The 20,683-nt window shown below is 42.0% G+C and overlaps 2 protein-coding genes across 3 annotated transcripts in view; one reads left to right on the forward strand and one right to left on the reverse strand.

The window, feature by feature from the left end:
- Positions 1–5,744, forward strand: LOC135106301 (uncharacterized). 2 transcript variants are annotated; one of them, XM_064015176.1, is made up of 3 exons: positions 1–947; positions 1,953–2,228; positions 2,349–5,744. In XM_064015176.1, the coding sequence occupies exons 1-3, from the start codon at positions 915–917 to the stop codon at positions 3,963–3,965; spliced, it is 1,926 nt and encodes a 641-aa protein (XP_063871246.1). In that variant the 5' UTR covers positions 1–914; the 3' UTR covers positions 3,966–5,744. The 2 variants fall into 2 exon arrangements, with proteins under 2 accessions (XP_063871246.1, XP_063871254.1); XM_064015184.1 differs by having other exon boundaries at positions 7–947; positions 1,905–2,228.
- Positions 4,055–20,683, reverse strand: part of LOC135106297 (cell adhesion molecule Dscam1-like) — a 27,242-nt gene continuing 10,613 nt past the window's right edge. Inside the window, exons 5-29 of the mRNA XM_064015162.1 lie at positions 19,290–19,451; positions 17,678–17,962; positions 17,258–17,377; positions 15,902–16,084; positions 15,652–15,793; positions 15,344–15,498; positions 15,101–15,238; positions 14,627–14,820; positions 13,815–13,921; positions 13,510–13,688; positions 13,087–13,389; positions 12,682–12,896; positions 11,958–12,033; positions 11,489–11,633; positions 9,591–9,718; positions 9,300–9,417; positions 8,819–8,937; positions 8,389–8,583; positions 8,142–8,288; positions 7,842–7,988; positions 7,343–7,519; positions 6,612–6,802; positions 6,289–6,464; positions 5,968–6,023; positions 4,055–5,534 (exon numbers count right to left, since the gene is read on the reverse strand). Of these exons, the coding sequence (XP_063871232.1) occupies positions 5,993–6,023; positions 6,289–6,464; positions 6,612–6,802; positions 7,343–7,519; positions 7,842–7,988; positions 8,142–8,288; positions 8,389–8,583; positions 8,819–8,937; positions 9,300–9,417; positions 9,591–9,718; positions 11,489–11,633; positions 11,958–12,033; positions 12,682–12,896; positions 13,087–13,389; positions 13,510–13,688; positions 13,815–13,921; positions 14,627–14,820; positions 15,101–15,238; positions 15,344–15,498; positions 15,652–15,793; positions 15,902–16,084; positions 17,258–17,377; positions 17,678–17,962; positions 19,290–19,451 (3,833 nt within the window). The 3' untranslated portion in view covers positions 4,055–5,534; positions 5,968–5,992. The remainder of the gene's footprint in view (positions 5,535–5,967; positions 6,024–6,288; positions 6,465–6,611; positions 6,803–7,342; positions 7,520–7,841; positions 7,989–8,141; positions 8,289–8,388; positions 8,584–8,818; positions 8,938–9,299; positions 9,418–9,590; positions 9,719–11,488; positions 11,634–11,957; positions 12,034–12,681; positions 12,897–13,086; positions 13,390–13,509; positions 13,689–13,814; positions 13,922–14,626; positions 14,821–15,100; positions 15,239–15,343; positions 15,499–15,651; positions 15,794–15,901; positions 16,085–17,257; positions 17,378–17,677; positions 17,963–19,289; positions 19,452–20,683) is intronic.

The following is a 20,683-nucleotide window of genomic DNA, read 5'->3' on the forward strand; positions in this document are numbered from 1 at the left end:
TCACTGCGGATTCATACCCTCTCATGCGTGTGTACGTAAGATTAACGTGATAGAAAGTTAATTTTGAAGGTTGTGTGTGTGTGTGTGTGATAGATAGTGCCACTATTTCTTCGGCTACACATCACTAAACATACAGACAAGTATGAAGACGCACCTGTCCGACTCAAACATTGCAAAGTTATTTATAGTTTACATGATAGAGTCGGACGGGTGACCTTGAGGTCCGTATTCTGAAACGCTTTCCCCCCACCACAGCTGTTTTCAAGCGTACAGAGATAACTGGGTTCTCAAAAGAGTTTCTCTTCTTAATAACGTAAAAATCTTGTTAAGGTGTCAAACACCTTTACACATCCGTCTAACTTCAACTAGAGCATTTTGAATGTAATGGAGGTGCGGCGCAGAAGTGTCCTGAGTCACCAATGAGTGTGTGTATGTTCACTTAATAATATGCTCACAGGTGGACACATCTGCAGCAGCCTTACTAATGTAACCACACTGAACACACATGAGCAATGACAAAAAAATTCCTGCATTTTGACGCAACTTTCACTTGTTGATCGATCGACGTTTTTACCCGTTACGTCATTAGCGAATATCTACACACACACACACACACACACACATAGACATTCATACACACGCGAGGCAAGAGAGCAAAGATCATAGTCTCATGGCAACATTAATCACACTGGTGGCTTCACAACGGAAGGCTCAATACATGGCAACGTGCCCACGAGGGAGGGCGTGTGTGCGGGCGTCGCCTCCCACGTCCCATGCCTGAAGCTCGGCCTGTGGAGGTCAGTCAGCGCTAAAACCGCCCCGCCGTACGTGTATCCTACGCTGTTGTGAAGATTACTCGATCGTCACTTTCGTGGTGTTTACCCGGTTTGTGCTGCCGTTGTTCCCTATGCCACATGGACGTCCAGACGCGTACTCAGACCGACATGGTAAAGAAATATAGCTTCTATTGTCCTTGGCGGGCACTAGTGCCTCCCAAGGAGGGTTTAATTCCTCCGAGGCCTTGTTGTCTACCCTCTCTCTCTCTCTCTCTCTCTCTCTCTGTATATGTACTATGTAATATCCGTATATATATATATATATATATATATATATATATATATATATATATATATATATATATATATATATATATATATATATATATATATATATATATATATATATATATATATATATATATATATATATATATATATTATACACACACACACACACACACACACACACACAGGGTGTCCAATACGTTTCCATACATATGGTATCACGAATGCCATTACAAACATAAATCCTGATGTGTTTGAACGTGTTCTTCAGCAGTGGAGGACACGCATTGAAATGTGTTTTCAACACAAAGGTAGTCAATGTGGAGCATATTGTTTAAATAAAAATGTTTTTCTATAATTCTATAATTTATTATGATTTTTCCTAGGAAACTTATGGGACACCCTGTGTGTGTATATATATATATATATATATATATATATATATATATATATATATATATATATATATATATATATATATATATATATATATATATATATATATATATATAAAATGTGTGTGTGTGTGTGAAGAGAGAGAGAGAGAGAGAGAGAGAGAGAGAGAGAGAGAGAGAGAGAGAGAGAGAGAGAGAGAGAGAGAGAGAGAGAGAGTAGTTACGTACACTATGTTGGACAACTGTGCTCGTTTGCATCACATGAGTTCTGGCCTCATCACCACTGTGAAGACTTTTTTTGCTGTATTGATGTCTACTTTTAAATTCCTAGTATCACTGCATCTTTTTTTCTTGTAGGTAATTGCCTGCACATTTCACATAAAACTTGCTAGTAGTGTGTGTTTGCAGGGAAAAGTTGCCACCTCTCTTTTTCCTTTCTTGGCAGTAATGAATACAGCAGGAAATGGTGTGGCGAGTTCCCTGCTGCTTGCAGGCATGTGCTGCACGTGCAGTGGTCACCCCACTTGTCGCTGTGACTGAGTTCAAGATTCGCCGTCATCTTGCCAACATCCCCGCTGAACTTCTAATTGCCAGGGCCACAGCAGAACTGCTGGTGCGTGGAAATGAATATGAAGACGATGATGAAACATTACATGTTTATGCTTCTGGAAGTGATGACGACAGTGATGAAGCGCCACATGCAAGTGCTTCTGGAAATGAGATTCCAATACAAATGGACACCATGGATCACGTGATGCTGCAGGTGAAGGTGAGCTGTCTATTACTCCAACAAAGTCACTACACTTGATTTTCTAGAACTTATTAACACATGTTAGCCCACAGGATTGGTGTGATGATTAATTAACTTAAGGAAATTATTGTTTTACAGATTGTAGTGGAGGAAGTGAAGCAGTGGTGGATGACAATACCAGGCACAAATGCAGGTCCAAAACATGTTCTGGAGTTGGCCCTTGATGCCCACACTGACGTTCATCCGAAGCATGACCAAGACTTTCCTCGGCATCTATCACGCTTATTGCTGCGGTTGGTGCTCCTTCAAGACGTCTTTCTTGACCGAGACCACGGTGACAAGGATCGGCGTTGTGTGATACCTTTTGCATGGGAACGCTGGACAGCTAGGTTGGTGGCTCAACTGGCACCTTTCGCCCAGATGGTCCATTTGAAGGTGTATGGTGGCTTGTACCCCAGCATATTAGCCGCAGTGTTGAGAGGAGCCTCACACCTTGCCTCTCTTTATATTTCACATATTAACATCACAGATGAAATCCTGCTGGTTATCGCAAGAAAGTGCTCAAAGCTTCACACACTTTATCTCCTTCATAACTTTCCTTGGCTAGTTATTTCTATGAAGGCATTTTGTGCTGCATTTTTTGGTGGTGCTACTCATAGGGAAGTGAATTATGCTTATAAAAAGGGCTCTCTCCAGGACATCAAACAAACTTTTCCAAAGCTAAAGAACATAGATTTAGCCTATGGTGATACTGAAGTGGCCAGAGAATTTCATAAACTTTTACTAACTTTTTATCCTGACCTGGAAAACATCAACTGCCCCTGGAAGACCACCTACTTTGAGGATGGATATCAGAATCATGGCCATGACGTTCTCATACCACTTGTATCTCGGAAGCGTCCCCTTGCAATTCAAAATGTTTTTTTTGATGACAATACTTTATACAATCTTGGGCATCAGTTCCTGCACCAGCTCACTTGCTGTTGCCCACAGGTACAGATTATTACTCTGGATTGTAACTTGCGAGAACCTAAGCAAAGGTCTGAGGTTACTGGTAATCAACTTGTGCAGCTAAAAACTTCTTGGAAACATCTAGCTAAACTGCATCTCAATGTAAACAGCAAAAATCATTTAACACAAGCACTGTTGTTGCCCTTCCTGCGGGCTCATGGGACCAAACTCACCACCCTCATGGTGGAGGCTACATCACCTGGCCAGATGCTCCATGTTCCCACTCTCTGCATCTTATTACAGGAATGCCCTAACCTTACCCACCTTGGGGTGCGGGTGTGGAGCAAGAACATGGTGGAGGCAGAGCTGGATGACCGAGGGCATCTTGGAATAGCAAATTGTTTAGCTCTTCAAGAATTTACTTTGCATGAAGAAGGTCCAGGAGATGCAGATGAGGCAGCGGCAGAGGCAAGGCATGCAGAGCAGTGGATGGCACTGCTACAAGGGGTGGTGGGTGCTGCTCCAAACCTGTCCAGCCTGAGTCTCAGCATATGTTCTGGACTGGCCTCCATCTTGAATAAACTTGCCTGCAATGTTCACATCCTGCACTTGCATGTGAAAGATGGTTATGAATGGCAGCCTACTATTGACCAAGTGTGCCAGCTGGTGTGTCAGCTGCCACACTTGCACCACCTGTACCTTGAGGAGGTGTGTGGCCAGCTGTACTGGAGACTCAAGCGCCGCTATCAGCATGCTGACCTGCAGCTACACTGGGGCAACCTCTATGGATGGCCCAGGACTTAACTCTGCTTATATTTAACCTCCATATGTAACATTCCATATAGACTTGCTATTATAATCATGATCTTAATTCTGCAAGTGAGATATCAAAGTTGTAAGTAATAATGTCAAAAATGACATTTTATTGAGATCTAGTACAATTAAGGGAAAACATGATTTTCAATATATTTTTCAAAGTACAAGTTACATAATTTTTCTAATAAATTCTGCATACGATTTAATAACATCACACTGTGAAGAATTACAGTAAGACAAGGTGACAGCCTGGTGCTGCCTGGAGCATTGGTCCAGATGCCTCATCATCTCACCCACCTCTTTGCAGCACAAAAGGCTAGAGTCAATATACATAAACCACACAAGTATCACACATGATGGTTGCAGACTTTATAATTTGTGACATATAACAAACAGTACTTCAAGATTCTTACACATAAAGCAAGAAAACTAATAATAATTGAGATCAAATACTGATATCAAGAATTGTATATACATCTTGTATTGTTTGGCTGATACCTGCCACAATCAGCCAATGGATCAGTTTGACTCACCCTGACCAGACACCACAATGGACTCACTGCCTGTCATTCCTCACAGTATTCCACTGCCTTACATTATGACTGCTGTTTGAACCAATAACTGTCTTCTTATGGGTGACATCATCTAACACTTACAACCAAGTGACACATGAACAAACATCGGTGAACAGCAGTGAAGTAGCATGGAGTGAAATAAGATTTCCTGAATAATGCACTGAGTTAACATAACACCTCTTAAATTTAGGAAGAAAGCTTCTATAAGGAACATATTCCATGTGTTAAAGATCTGAAATAAAACAGACAAATATGATGTTAGTACTATCACCTTGTAAAGCTATGATAAACTTAAATATGCAGTTTTTCATTGCATGTTCTTCAAAAAGACACATGATGCCATAGACTGAGAGAAAAAAAAACATGAGATGCAATAAAGAACAGCAAGCAAGGGGCATTCATGAGGGCTATCTTGGTTAAATCCATTTAAGTGTTGAATAATCATTATACAAAACAAACAAATTTCAGTAACTGATGACAGCTTCACTATTGCTCTTGGCTAAACAACATATGCATTAAAGATCTTATACTGATTAGATGTTAGAACTTATATAAGTTTCTTGTATAAATCATGTTGATAGTTAAATGGCAGAACTATGCTTTAAAATGTATGGAATATAAAAGGTCTGGGCTTCGAACACTGAAGTGTGGTCCACTTAAGCGCCTCCCTGGCTGGCTGGTGAGTGTCAGTGAGGTTGTGCACTGATCTTTGTGTTACTTCATAATGGTAAGTTTGATTGTTGCACTGTTTGTGTTCATGTATATGACAAAAAACAAACAAATATTGAAGGTAGTAGCACAAATGATAGTGGCAGTACTAGTAGTAGTAGTAGTAGTAATAAAGGTTACCACTATTGTCAGTTATGATAGCAGTGGAAAATGTGGTGGTGGTAGTGTGAGTCTGTATGATTTCTTGTTCCTTTCACATTCTGGCTGCCTCATTGTTGTTTTTGTTCTGTCAGCTCATGGCAAGGAAACACCTCTGCAGAGTGTAAAAGGCAGGAGAAAAGCTGTATCAGAAAAAAAGTATAATGTAATCTTCTCTTCAAGTAAATCTTCTAACACCAAAACTTCTCACTGTTGCTGTTCACATGATGAAAAACAAACATGCATTACTGAAACCATATATGAACTCTAACTATAAGGTACATATTTATACTTAATGCAGAAATAAAGACTTCCTTAAATGAAAGGCACCTCAATATTATTTTGCTGGGAAAGAAATTGGATTGGATGAAAGAAATTGGATTAGGCCCAGTAAACAAGAAAATTATTGATACAATATGAACTTTCTTTCATGTGTCATACTTGCACAAGAAAAGAAGACTACACCTGAATTGAACCATGAATCAGAATGAACACATTGTATTTTAAATTAAAATAAAATCATTTAAGTAATTAGCAGACATGGTTACCTGGGAGGCATGACCCAGGGAACAACTACGGGAAGCGCACATTCCGCACGCAGGTTCTGAGGAAGGCCACACGCCACAGCAAGCAGAGCACAAGAGAAGGAAACACTTGTGCCAATTACATACATATATATATAATAAGATAACAATAAAATGATAAAAGGCATCTCCCTAACAATATTACATATACTACATTATGGTCCTCTGAGATTTTACTTTATCTGTAAAACTAGGAGGAAAGAAAAAAAATCATAGCTCAAATGCTTATCTAAAAAAGTAATTTGACTTGACTCTACACATCAGGAGGAGACACAAAAGGCTCACCTGGGTCCCCTGGGATGCTTGGCAGGGTGGCGGTGGTGCGGGGCCCCAGGGGCGGGGGGAGATGGGCCTCTGGGACTCATGAGGCTACCGTAACCTTCACTTTGGGAGTCTGCCACCCCTGCAGGCCCATGGGGAGGTGAAGCCCTGGGCCATGGCACACGTCCCTCACCCTCAGCCTGCCATACAGTACAACTAATGGCATACACAAAGGAAGGACACTCCCTGAACTTTTGTTAGCTTACATCAGAGATAAAAAATAAAGGGTTAAGTCTTCAGTTTTACACCTAACACCATTTTAGGTAATCTAGGAGAGCAAGACTAACCAGGTTGGGGCAGTCAACATCATGGAGAGAAGGTGCTTGGTAGACAAGAGCTGTGAATGCCTTCTGGCCTCTGGAGAGTGGGCGGTGGGCATGTGTTGGAGGGGAGGGAGGTGCAGGAGGGGGTGGGGTACCATTACCCACCCGATATGTCGCTGCAGCATAGTGATACAATTCATCTCGGGGGTAATCACCTGGAAGATGTCCCATTATTGAGAAGATCATGAGGTATGCTGGTGAAACAAGTGAAACGAATAAAAACTTTTTCATATAGTACTATGTAAGTATTTAGCTATTTGTATTGTACAGGAGAGGGAGCTGTGCTCATGCTGTCCCATCTCTATATCACTCGTTATCTAATTTGATCTTGAAGTCATGTATTGTCCTTGCATGAACCACTTCCTTTTTCAATCCATTCCATATTTTTATTACTCTGAGTGGAAAACTATTCTTTTTTATATCTCTTCTATATCTGACTCTTTTTATCTTCCTTCCATGTCCTCTTGCATCTCTTGTATCCTACAGTATTAGGTCTTCTCTGTTGAGCACTTCCATGTGTGTATGTGTGTTCATGTGTGTATTTACCTAGTTGTATTTACCTAGTTGTGACATGCAGGAAAAGAGCTATGCTCGTGCTGTCCTGTCTCCATATAGTGTGTGTGTGTGTGTGTGTGTAGAGAAAAGTATATAAATTTTTTTCCTTTACATTAAACATGAAAGAGTACAGTGAATACCTTGAGCCTCTCTTGATTCTTGCTGCTGTTGCTGTTGTGGCTGTTGCTGTTGCTGCTGAGGTGGAGAAGGTGCTGGTCGCCTCACAGTTGTGTAGAGTTCCTCTTGAGGACCAATCTTTTCTGTGGTGCCAATCACAGTTTCAGGAGATCCCTTTTGATGTGTTCTGGCTGGGGATCCTAAAGGATGAGAGGTTCCCTTGAGAATGTTGCATAGCAGACACAAACATCATTATTGCAATCGGTCTCCACAGTTCCATGGTACACATAATCAAAGCTGCCCCAACTATCTCCCCTCATTTCTGTGTACTAGTTGTGTATTCAAGGCCACAGAAGTTCATGCTGTATTTTTCTAATTCCTGTTCTCCATCTACCTATTTCTTTCCTGTCTTTCATCTGATAGCATAGTGTAGCAGGAATATTGTCTCCTTGTTTGACACCTTTCTTTGTTGAGATCTAAGACAAAGATTTATTGGAGACTAAACCTAAGTCAATGACTCACTTTTCCTGAGGCAGACAAAGACTGTGGTGAGAGTCAGGAGCAGGGTGAGGGTAGAGACAGCCGCAGGTACCACTACTCGTAGTTCTTGCCATGCTGAGGAAGTGGATGGTGCCCCACCCCACACGCTAACACCAGAGTCAGCAGCAACTGGTCAAGTAAAATATGCAAGTGTTGATAATGCATCTAATACAATATAGTCTTCATAATCTCTAAGCCATATAAGAATACTTTCAAAGCCTATGTATGTCTCATATCATGAACTACACCTTAACTTATATCTCTAATAAGGAGTACACCTACCAGAGTGACCAAGGGAAGGTGTGGTGATGCTGTACTCAGCAGGAGCAAACCCAGCAGTGTTATGGGCAGTGACCCTCAGCATGTAGCGATTGCCTGGCTCCAGGCCACCCAGGGAATAGGTTCTTGTGGGTGGGATCTCTGTGCCAACTTTAAGGGGAAAATCATACTCTTAACATCATTCTTTTTATATTAATATGGAGTCTTATCAACACCTGATAATTCACTTCACTATAATTTCTTTCTTTACCTGTTGTCCAGGTGGTGACTGACTCCTTCCTGTACTCAACACTGAAGTGAGTGATGGGACAGCCACCATCAATCCACTGGCTAAGGTACAAGGTTGCCTGAGAGCTGTTCGTTGTAACAAACTGAAACTTTGGAGGACTTTGAGGAGGCCGCCCTTTGGTGCGTGCAGACTCTGTCTTTGAGGGCTCACTCCTCCCTATCAGAGAAGTTATGTCGATATGTTACAATGAAAAATATGAATGCTAATCAGTAGTATGCATTGTCATAATTTCAGTGCAACTCTCACTTGCAGCTGCTGGAAAATCAAATTATATGAAACAAGGGGTACAAATCTAACAGGAGGGAGCAAAAGTAACAAGTAAGTTCATAAAGAATTAGAAGCATCCACTAACTGGTCTTCTATAGCTGAAATGTATGTTCAAGATACTGACCAACATGGTTGTGCACTGTTACATAGAAGTGATGCAGTGAGCCACACTGCAAATTGTGAGTTGTATAGGTTCGCTGGTCTCCTGTCACTGCAACCTGTGTCCACTGGTCACCTGCCACCCTGAAATTAACATGCCATCAACCCCCACAGCTTCCATCATTCACAACACTGCAGTACAGATGAAAATATTATGAAAACAACAGGAACTGACTTACTTTCAATATATCAGAAAGGTGAAAAGCTTAAATTTTTAACACCAAGGACTGTTTTCTGAAATATTTTGCTGTCTTATCTTTTCACAGGCTTTATAGGAAGTCAATGATATTTTTAAGAGTTTTCATGATTAAAATTATTAAAATGACAGTCAGTCATTATACACCATTAACTAAAAAATAATTGCTTGAAAACTTGGCTAATCATATGTGTGGCCTTTGAAACTAGTTCTTATGAAAGCCTGAAATCTTCAAGAACACAAGCCTGACCTGTAGTGTAATGATGATCCCTGTATTGTGGCACCTCCTGTGTCCTCTACATTCCACTGCACCCTGACTGAGGATGTAGTAGTCTCTATGACATGTAGAGATGGTGGTGATGGTGGCACTGTTGGATGAAGTGAAGAGTGAAGAACATGAAAGAAAAGCCATTTAACTTCTTATTGGTAGAAGCAAATCTCTATTTTCTTTCAAATGAGTTTCTTTTGCCATTCCATGAAGAAACTATAAGACACAGAATTTCTTCGTGGTATTAATACTAATAACTTTTCTAAAGCTCACCTAAAACATTGAGGTGATACAAGGCTGAGTCATGACCATGGCGATTAGTGGCAGTGCAAGTGTAGAGGCCCCCATCGTCCCTTTGCAGATCACTGAGGCTGAGCGTTCCATCCCGCTGTACCACTGCTCTGTTGGCCACTTGATGATTTAAAGTATTTCTACTGCACAATTAAAGATCTAAAGTGGTAAATATTTCCAGTCTATCTGATTTTCCTCAAATAGGAGATACCTACAATAAAGTACCACACACACACACACACACACACACACACACACATGTACACTTTTGAGGAGAGAAGGAAGAGAGGAGACATATACAATAAATGAAATGATGAAGGAAATGGAAAAGGTTAATAGAGATGACCTGACTTTATGGAGAAAAGAAGACACTGGAATTTGAAGGGACACAACAAAAAAAAAAAATTGAGGAAAAAGATGCATAATCAACACAATGAAATACTGATTTATCCACAGTCTCAGTCATGGAAGATGTGGCCTGCCTGTAGAAATCAATGTGTACGATGGTTGCAACTCCCATGGCCAAAGAACCCCAGAAATCATCTGTATTAGTTTCAGGCAACTTCTGGCACCTGTGCCACCTGCTCCTTCCTCTACCTAAATGCACCTCAGGCAGTCCCATGGAAGTGGGATTTTTGCATTCATTCTTGTCACTGGGCTTGTTAATTTTGTGTCCAGCTACTTTTTTCCTACATATGACCTTTAACTGAGCACTTGATATGGTTGTGATAACCACAACCAAAGAGGAAAGTGCTTGGATAATCATCCTAAGGGAGAAAAATGTACCAATCAAAGAAATTTGCAGGCAAACTGGCTGCCACAAAGCTACTGTCCTGCACATCTTGGTAGCCTCTCATGAGCTCCCACCAGGCATCATACCACCTCCAAAACTCCATCCTGGACCCTATAAGAAGACAAGTGAGAGGACTGATTTGTTGCTAAAGAGGGAAGTGATAAAAAAAATCCCTCCATTTCAACCCCATAATTGATCCAAAGGCACTCTCAGCTGCTAAAAACACGAGTCAATGAACTGAATGACGAAGGCTGCAGGACCTGGGTTTTCCTTCTTATCATGCAGCAGTAAAACCACTTCTGTCATTGAAGATGAAGAAAAAACGAATTGAATCTACCAAGATATATGAACTCTGGGAAGAAAATGATTGGATGAAGGTATTATTTAGTGATGAAAGTTCCTTTCATGTAGTGAGAGTGAGGGGTGCACATGTCAGGAGGCCAGTGGGGTTCAACAGGTGCAGGGAGTGTGGAGGGTGAGGGGGTTGTACTTCCTGCCAAAAAATGTAACCATGTGTGCCAATAACTATCTGGAGGTTTTAAAAGTGCACATGTTACCATTTTTTGAGAAACATAAGGGGGCCACATTTATGCATGATGGTGCCTCCAGTCATAAAGCTAGACTGGTGTCTGAGTACCTAATGAGTGCTTATGTTCCCATCTTGAATTAGCCTGGAAACTCCCAAGACCTGAATTCCATAGAGAACTGCTGGGATTACCTCAAGAATCACATCACTCCACAGATGACCACATCCACCAGTGCATTGAAGGAAGCCTTAATGAAGCTTTGGCAAGACCTAGATAAGGATTATTTAGCAAACTTGGCTAGATCCATGCCTAGAAGACTCCAAAAAGTAATCAAGAGCAAAGGTGAAATGACAAAGTATTAATTTATGAGTAAAGTTTTTAGTACATTTCTTAACCATGCCCCAAATTTTTTGGTACTTTTGTTTATAGGTTGCATCTTCCATGACCATGAATGTAAAAAGAAAGATTCCAAGTACTTCAAGAAATAGAACTTTACTGCATAGATTTAAAAATACAGCATGTAACAAAGATGTACATTTAGTTCAGCCACACATCCTCACCTGTCCTTGTTGGTGTGAACAGGAACCCCATCATGAGTCCACACCAAGGTGGGTTCTGGCATGCCCACAGCCCCACACGGCAGACTCACATCCTCCCTCCATGCTGCTGTCACATTCCCACCAACAGACCACACACCGGCTGCCACTGTGTCATCAGGAGAAAAACAGTAGCAGGTCTTGGAGAGGAGCTGACAATGTAGGGATCCTAGAATATTACCAATAAGTACCATCAAGGAAGTATGTGGCCTGGGTTGTAGTAGCATGGTACATGAGGTTATTCCTTTCCATCAGGGGCCAACGGTGATACGAGTGTAAATGATGAGTGTATGAATGTTTATTGCTTTGTCTCGGCTGCCCCGTGTGGTATTACTGGTCTGGTATATACAGTAGTAAATAGACAGGTAGATATAGATAGACCATCAAGGAAAAATTCAATGAAATGAGGAGTGTCTTCAGTGTTTTGACCCACCTGAGTGTGAAGGTTTGACCATCACCACACTGCTTGGTGGCCCCTCACCCTTCCTTGTGGCTGCTGTTACCCAAACCTGCATGTCAAAGCAAAAATATTACATTTTCTATTGTTAATACTGAAATTTGATATATACACTAAGTACAATGCATTTTTTAATCTTCATTGTAATGTCATTAAGTATTACTGTAATGAATGTTTCCCATCACTACCACCTCCACCACCACTGTTACTGATCCTTCTTGTGTTATTGGTACAGCTGTTAAGTTAAATACCTGCACATCAATACACTATTACTGAAGTAGCTATTGCTGCTGCTGCTGCTGTTATTGTTGTTGTTGTTGTTGTTGTTGTTGTTGTTGTTGTTGTTGGTGGTGGTGGTGGTGGTAGTTCACCTATGGTTGCCTGCTGGTCACCCAGCCAGCTATTCCCTTACAGAAAGAGCTCAGAGCTTGTACTGACCAATCTTTGGATAAGACTGAGATCACTCAAACACCACACACTGGGGCAGTGAGGTCACAACCCCATGGGTTACACCCAATACCTACTTGCTGCTAGGTGAACAGGGGATACACATTAAGAGCCTCACCCATTTGTCTTGCCATGCCTATGAGATGAACCCAGGCCTTCTTGGTTGTAAGCTGAGCTTGCTAACCACTACACTATGTGGGTAATAGGAATGATGTGTGTGCATACCTATGGCTGAGTGTTATCTGTCACTGACCTTATGAGCAACATGGGATAAATCATGAAGGGTCACATGGGTTAACTGCGGATCTACACGTCGACTGATTTCTCCCCCAGTGCCAGTGCCCATGGCCTTCCAGTACACAGTGTAGCGTGTAAGACGGCCATGAGGATGTGTGGGAGGTGCCCAGGACACTACAGCAGCTCTTGGACCAGATGCCACAGCCTTCACCATTGTCAGTGCTTCAGGAACTAAGATTGGGGGAGGAAGAAATCTGTATAGGTGCTGGTGATGTGGCAGGTATGAGTGAGATCCTACAGTAACAATATCATTTAGGATCTATACTTAATATGTATTTGTAGTGGTATATAAGTCTGAACACACAGCTGATAAAGAAAATTGGTTCTCTACATTGAAAAGAAAGATAACTTTGATGCTCACCATCCTGATGTGTGGTACAGATCAGTGGTGTTGAGGCCACTCCTTGCCCTGCTCTGGTTGAGGCTGCCACAGTCACAGAATAGTTCATCCATGGTCTCAGGTTATCTAGCTGAGCCCGCAGGTCTTTTGACATCATAGCTGCTTCCTCGCTGCTGTCTTCCGTTGCTGCTGTTTTCCAGAAAGCCACCCGGTAGCTGGTCACAACACCATTCCTTTCAGAAGGTGGAGGTGGCATCCAAGTCACAACAAGACTAGATGAAGACACCCCATCACACCTCACTTGGCCAGGAGGGGCACTGGGCTCTGTGGACACCCAACAGAGGTCATTTCTAGCTTTATATGACTACATAAAACTAAATATGTTTTTACAGTGTTTATATATACTTTCATAATGTTTGCTTTACCATTTTGAAACAAACTTACTATCTTCAAGGGTGATGGCAGTAGCTGGTGGGGAGGTGGGTCCTGTGCCTTTGGAGTTGAAAGCCCGAAGAACCACCGAGTAGTGGGAGTGTGGGCTGAGGCCAGACAACCGGGCACTGGTGACACCTATGCTACCCACTCCTCCTACACGTGTGAAGTTGTAGGCCCCTTCAGCATCACTACTCCACACAAGCAACCCAAGAAAAGGGTGGGATTTGTAAGGTAAAGTACTAGTGCTCAATAAAAAAAAAAGAAAATCTATTCATATTGCAAAACAAAAAACAAGCATATACTGCTTTGCTAACCTGGCCAACTTATATCCCAAATGGTAACCAAGCAGGGTTCCATGTGTGGAATTGTGAGGTGGTGGCTCCCAGCTGACTCGCAGTGCTGATGAAGACACTGCCATCACCTGAGGAAGGCACAGATGTTCAACACAACCACACATCATTCCTTAAGCCAGTGGTTCTCAACCTTGTTTGCTCCTTGCATCCCTTTCACCATATGTCAGAATGTCATTCCCCCCCTCCATTGCAAGCACTGAAGTATGAGTCACACATCATCTACAAGAGTGGTGACCAGGCATGGGTGCAGTGGCGTCACTTCACCAGGGATAAGGGGGTGCAGGAAGTGGGGATACTTGTGACAGGAGGCTAGGTCTAGGACTCTAAGCAAAGTGTAAGCCTTCATAAGGGTACTTGCAGATGGACAACTCAGTGGTACCTATGCCTTTCCTTTGTGGCAGCCCTGTCTATGGGTAATCTATTTTGATCCTTATGGTTCAGGAGCTTGTGGTGAATGGTATGATAGGCTGCTTGCAGCAGGTAACCAATGCATACTGAATTTTGTGCTGCTCTGTGGAGCTCAAAGGCAATAAAAAGATTAACATTATAACAGTTTGAATTTGCCAATCTGTGGTCCCAATTCCCCCCCTGAAAACCTGAAATTCTCTCCCTAGGAGGAATTTCCTCCTGGTTGAGAACCCCTGCCTTAAGGCATTCTCAGTATGAGGCTATTCTGCAATACCCACACTTTTCTAAACAGAAACCCTAAGGCAACACACTTCCCACCACAAATAACAGAATGAAGTGACATGGTCAAATGCAGCATCACTAACCCTCACATCCCGAGGGGGAGCTGAGGGTGGCTGCTCCTCAGTGCTTCCCAAGACAGGTGGAGATGATCTTCCTCGACCTACACGATTCTCTGCTGCAACCCTGAGGCTGTACCGGGTAGCTGGAGTGAGGTCTTTGAGCACAAGTCTCCTCTCCTGGCCTCCAACTCGCTCCTCTCGAGCAGCACCAGCTCCAGCTGGGGGGAAACAAAATAAAAAAATTATGTAACCCAACATCATCATATTTAATGCCAGTACACTTCCTCATGGCCGACTTATTGCCATCTCTCTGCAAGTGATGGTCATAATATAAAATATCCCACACAATCACCTTTTAAGCACCTGATTCAATAAAACTGTAAAGGGCAGATAAGTATGAGCAGTTTAATGACATTTCACTCTCAAAAATATAAAAAGACTAAAGATGTCAATAGATGTCAATAGGTTATATGTACCAGAAGCCAACTGGTTACCCACCACTGGGTGATTGAGGCTCAAGAGTGATAATGTATGCAGTTATGGGGGCATTGGAGTCCTGAGGGGAAGTCCAGGTGAGCACCAAGTGTTGAGGTCCCACCTCCACCACCTCAATGCCCGACGGGTGTCCAGGCACATCTGTGGAGGGCAAGCAGTTCTAGTAAAATGTGGGAAACATGGTAATGTTATGACATCATTCCACAAGTAAAGGCATATATATGAACAATATTTAGTTGACATCACCTTGAACTAATAAGTGAAGTTGTGATGTGCGAACTCCATGAGTGTTTGATGCAGTGCAGCTGAAAGTGCCAGAATCCTCAAGATGAGCATCGGTCACCACCAGCTTCGAAATGGTGCCGCCCTGATCCTGCTCCTCATGTTGAGATACCTGATACCTGTACCAAAAAATGCATAATGGCAGTCTCTGTTATATTACCATCATGTTCTTTCAATAGGTATTTATATTGGATGCAGACTTGTTTATTATTTTCTTTTATTACAGGATCCTAAATTGTTTTTTTTTTTTCATGGTAGATAAGAAATACTACCTAGGAAGTGGAGAAAGGGGCACAGCATCCTTGCTCCAGGTGAGAGTGAGGGGGGCGTCTCCATGAGCGTGACAGGTGAGGGTCGCAGTGCCGCCCACACGCACCTCCTGCCGTTGCTCAGTTGCTCGAAACCATGGCGGTTCTGTGAGTCATTACCTTGCTTTAGCTATGTGGGCAGGAGACATGATCTTTTTTACATTTGACATAAAAAAAGGAAGATTATCATTCAGCAACACAGCGGGAAGCACACCATTTACTGTGATGTCAACCAGCTTGGAGAGTCCTGGTGGAACGCCATTGCCCGCCTCACACAGGTATCGCCCCTCGTGGCCTCGTGCTGACCTCCCAATCCACAAGGTTCCGTTCTTCCACTGCACAATGCTGCTCTCTCCTGATCCTGTGCCCTCCACCACACCAACAAACTCTCCTGATGCTGCAACGTTGAAAAACAACAGGATATGTACTTTTATGAAGCTGTGAATGATGGCATTTTTATAAGGAAAGTGAGTTGATTATTTGGAAAACTCTAACCTGGTACAAGAAATGCATAAAAAAAAAAAAAACTGGTGAACTATTTTCACAGCACAGAAAACTGTTAATCCTCAGGTTTAAGAACTATAACACACACACACACACACACACACAACCGCGTAGTGTTAGCACGCTCGCCTCACAATCAAGAAGGCCCGGGTTCGAATCCCGGGCGCGGCGAGGCTAACGGGCGAGCCTCTTAATGTGTAGCCCCTGTTCACCAAGCAGCAAGTAGGTACGGGATGTAACCCGAGGGATTGTGACCTCGCTGTCCCGGTGTGTGGTGTGTAAGTGGTCTCAGTCCCACCCGAAGATCGGTCCCTGTGAGCTCAGCTCTTTCCGTAGGGGAACGGCTGGCTGGGTGACCAGCAAACGACTGTAGGTGAATCACACACACACACCGCGTAGTGTAGTGATTAGCACGCTTGGCTCACAACCAAGAAGGCCCGGGTCCGAATCCCGAGCCTCTTAATGTGTAGCCCCTGTTCATTTAGCAGAAAGTAGGTACGGGATGTAACCCGAGGAGTTTTGTGAGTTGTGAGTAAGTGGTCTCAGTCCACTTACACAACTGTTCATACCAATTCCTGAAAACATGACGTACACACTATCAAACAAAGAATCATTCCTTTCGTGACCTCAGCATACAGTTTATATCCATTACAGTACTTATTAAATGTCTAGGTTAAAGTAAAAATTTGTCATTACAAATTACAGCATAAGATGCAAATACAAGTGCAACCTGGCCTTGTAAGAGTTGGAGAAGATAAATTAATAATGAACGCTTTCGTTGCTAGACAAATATTCTCATAATCACCTACAACTTTTTTGTACTTATTTTCGTACTAAAGTCTCTTAAATAGTTTTGTAGACTAGAAAAGACAAAACTAACTTCCCTATTCTTTTCTTTTTTCCTGTCCATGCAAATATTTTTTTGATGATACTGTGAGTGTTAATAAAGGACAACCACGGCAGTAAAAGGATAAAACAGATAAGAAATAAACAAACAAGAAAATCAGTACAAAACAAGGTAATCTTTGAACGAAAAAAAAAAAAAAACCACGAATGCGCGACTTGCCTGCCTGTCTGCGCCACGTGACGACTGGATCAGGAAATCCCCGCGCCAGGCAGTGGAGTGCCAGGCTGCCTCCCAGGGCCACACTGGTGCTACTGGGCTCCACCACCCAGGTAGGCGGCACTGCGGAGGCACCCAAATCACATTACTTCAACTCTAACACATAATCCCTGGTGTTAAAGGAATTTCTTGTCAGAGAAACAGCGACTCAGGCCAGTATTATGAAACCACGACTACTTATCACGACTATTCTGAAAGGCCACATAGTTGATTAGCCGGGTTCTCATAGCTGTCTCTTCTTAATAAGTATGAATTTTGTTAATCTATCATTAGAAATGTAAAAAAAAAAAAATGAAATTTCAATTAAAGCCTTTTGAAAACCCGGACAGAAATGTTTCAAAATATGGTCCGGGCCAGTCTTACCATTAACAGTGAGGCGAGCCGTGGTGGCAGAGGCAGCGGCGGCGTTGGAAGCAGTGCAGGTGTAATTCCCAGAGTGCTCTGCTGCTGCGCGTTCTATCACCAAGATGGAAGTGAACGCATCCAGCTGCGAGGTTCGAACACCCAAGCGAGCGTCTAGTGGGCGGGCGTCCTTGGTCCAGGCGTAGCGCACTGGCTGGTCACCCTCCTGGACCAGACACGTGGCTCGGATCTGCATCCCGGCTCGTGTGCCCCTCGGGAAGGTGAGCGGCGCCAGGCTAGGAGGCACTGTGAGAACGCAAAGACAATCGTTCCTGTGCTAGCCAGTGTCGAATGTACAAAGTGTTCCCATCCAGGCTGAAAATGATGTCCCTTCTTTGAATCAGTGACAGTTGTCCCGCATCCGTTACACATGAAAAAGTGATCATACGCATGTCGCTTTATGATTTCATTAAGCTGGGCAGGAATGTTCACTGATTCTTTGATCAATCGGTCTTCTCTTTGGCAGTCTAGTTACTGACACAAATGTTTCACTTATTACTACTTTACCTATTCATGAGAAGCAATGAGGCAATAAGGGAAATATTTCAACACAGTAAGGGGTGTAGTATGGCGGTCCACGAGGTTATTCCATTCCACCAGGGACCCGACGGAGCTAAGAGTGTGACGATGTGTGTATGAATGTGTGGTGCTTTGTCTGGGCCACCCCGTGTGTGACTGCTGGCCTGGTATAGGTATAGAATAAAAAATCAGGAATTATACCTTGAACGTTGCTAGAGAGAACTGTGTATATTTTCCCGTATTATTAAACGCTTCACCGAGACTGTTTTCGAAAAGGCACAACAAGTCAGGTTGTCATGCACCTTTGCACCGCTTGAAGATCCCTATGATTTCAACTACAAACTGTAAAAAGTAATCAACATGGAATATCAAAATGTTTAAGAATACGAGCCAGTGATAGACAAATATATTAAACATTGATGTGACTGATAAAGCAACACAACTTTCCCTACATAAATGATGATTAAGCAGACAACACACACACACACACACACACACACACACACACACACACACACACACACACACACACACACACACACACACACACACACACACACACACATACACACACACACACACACACACACACAGCGTCATGAGTTGTGAATATTTCAGTTCATAAGCACAGCTCATTATATTTCGTTATTATTATTGTTATTATATTTTACTTTAATGATGATAATGATGATGATGATGATGATGATGATGATGATGATGATGATGATAATAATAATAATGGCAATTTTATAAACGATGATATCAGTCTCTTTATTTGCATCACTGTTGCTACTACTACTACTACTACTAATGCTGTTAATGTTAATGCTACCTCTACTACCATTACTGCCATTACACACACATATACATTCATAGCCTTAAAGATAAGTACATATAACAAATCAACTTTAAAAGACGGGATACTACGAGCTTGATTCAATACTGTAAAAAACACAGTTATCTTAGAACAATTAGGTAAGAATACACACCTTCCTTCATTTTACGTCAACCTCTCCGAACCCAAAACTTAGCACGCTCCGAGACACTCACTCACCCAAGACACGCAGCTGCAGACTCTGAGTATCAGAACGGCCTGTTCTGGAGGAGGCGGTGCAAGAGTAGCGGCCATCATCAGCTCCGCGAGTCACCTCCTGCACAACCAGCGTCCCGTTCGCCAACACTCGCTGCCGGTAATTCCTGGGCAGCGGAGACCCGTCTGAGGAAGAGTGTTAGTGTTGTTGGTGCCTCTGTGTGTGATGCACAGGGAAAGGAGAGTGCATGGATACATGCAGTAAGAGACAATATTGTGGAAGTGACGATTCAAACTTCTTTGGGTGATACGTGATGGGAAGGTTGATATATATATATATATATATATATATATATATATATATATATATATATATATATATATATATATATATATATATATATATATATATAATAATATATATAATATATATATATATATATATATATATATATATATATATATATATATATATATATATATATATATATATATATATATATATATATATATATATATATATATATATATATATATATATATATATATATATATATATATATATATATATATATATATATATATATATATATATATATATATATATATATATATAAATAGAGAGAGAGAGAGAGAGAGAGAGAGAGAGAGAGAGAGAGAGAGAGAGAGAGAGAGAGAGAGAGAGAGAGAGAGAGAGAGAGAGAGAGAGAGAGAGAGAGAGAGAGAGAGAGAGAGAGAGAGAGAGAGAGAGAGAGAGAGAGAGAGAGAGAGAGAGAGAGAGAGAGAGAGAGAGAGAGAGAGAGAGAGAGAGAGTTACAGAGTTACATGGAGCTGCATAGAGAAACAGGCCACAACAGACCTTGCGGTCCTCACAACGTGACCTGACCTAGGAATACTAAGATGATAGTAGAAGAAAAGGACAGGAAAGCAGAAGGTTCTCTCCCCACCCTCCACTCCCTCCGGGATAAGCCGTACAGAAAAAACTGGTCGGAAAGAAATACCTTACGGGGTTAGAGAAGAAAAACCCGAAGGAAATTTTATAGGAAAGAAAGAAAATTGATGAAATGAGGTGCTCCCATTTCCTGAAGGCAAGCAAACGCTGTTAGCCGCAGATTGCAGGCAAAATATTTATCAAAACGGCGTTTAAAAGTCTCAACGGTGTTGCAGTCTATTACGTCTCGAGGTAGTCCATTCCATAGATTTATTGCTCGATGGAAAAGAATTATTTTTTTGATTCGTGAGAGTTGAAGGATTTCTCAAGAATTTTACAACCGTTTCCTCGCGTGTAATTTGAAGAGTCTATCGTGAAATATTTACTGCAGTCTTTGTTATCAATGCCTTTGATGATTTCAAACACCTGTATTAAGTCACCTCTTAGTCTTCTTTGTGTTAATGGGAATAGATTTAATTTTTTGAGA

This window comes from Scylla paramamosain, chromosome 2, assembly GCF_035594125.1.
Source record: "Scylla paramamosain isolate STU-SP2022 chromosome 2, ASM3559412v1, whole genome shotgun sequence".
NCBI classification, from domain to species: Eukaryota; Metazoa; Arthropoda; class Malacostraca; order Decapoda; family Portunidae; genus Scylla; species Scylla paramamosain.

Excerpts from the sequence above, each read along its gene's own strand:
- LOC135106301 (XM_064015176.1), top strand. The coding sequence starts at position 915 with ATGGACGTCCAGACGCGTACTCAGACCGACATG. Across the intron at positions 948-1,952 it reads CGCGTACTCAGACCGACATG|GCATGTGCTGCACGTGCAGT; the intron begins GTAAAGAAATAT and ends TGCTGCTTGCAG. Across the intron at positions 2,229-2,348 it reads ACGTGATGCTGCAGGTGAAG|ATTGTAGTGGAGGAAGTGAA; the intron begins GTGAGCTGTCTA and ends ATTGTTTTACAG.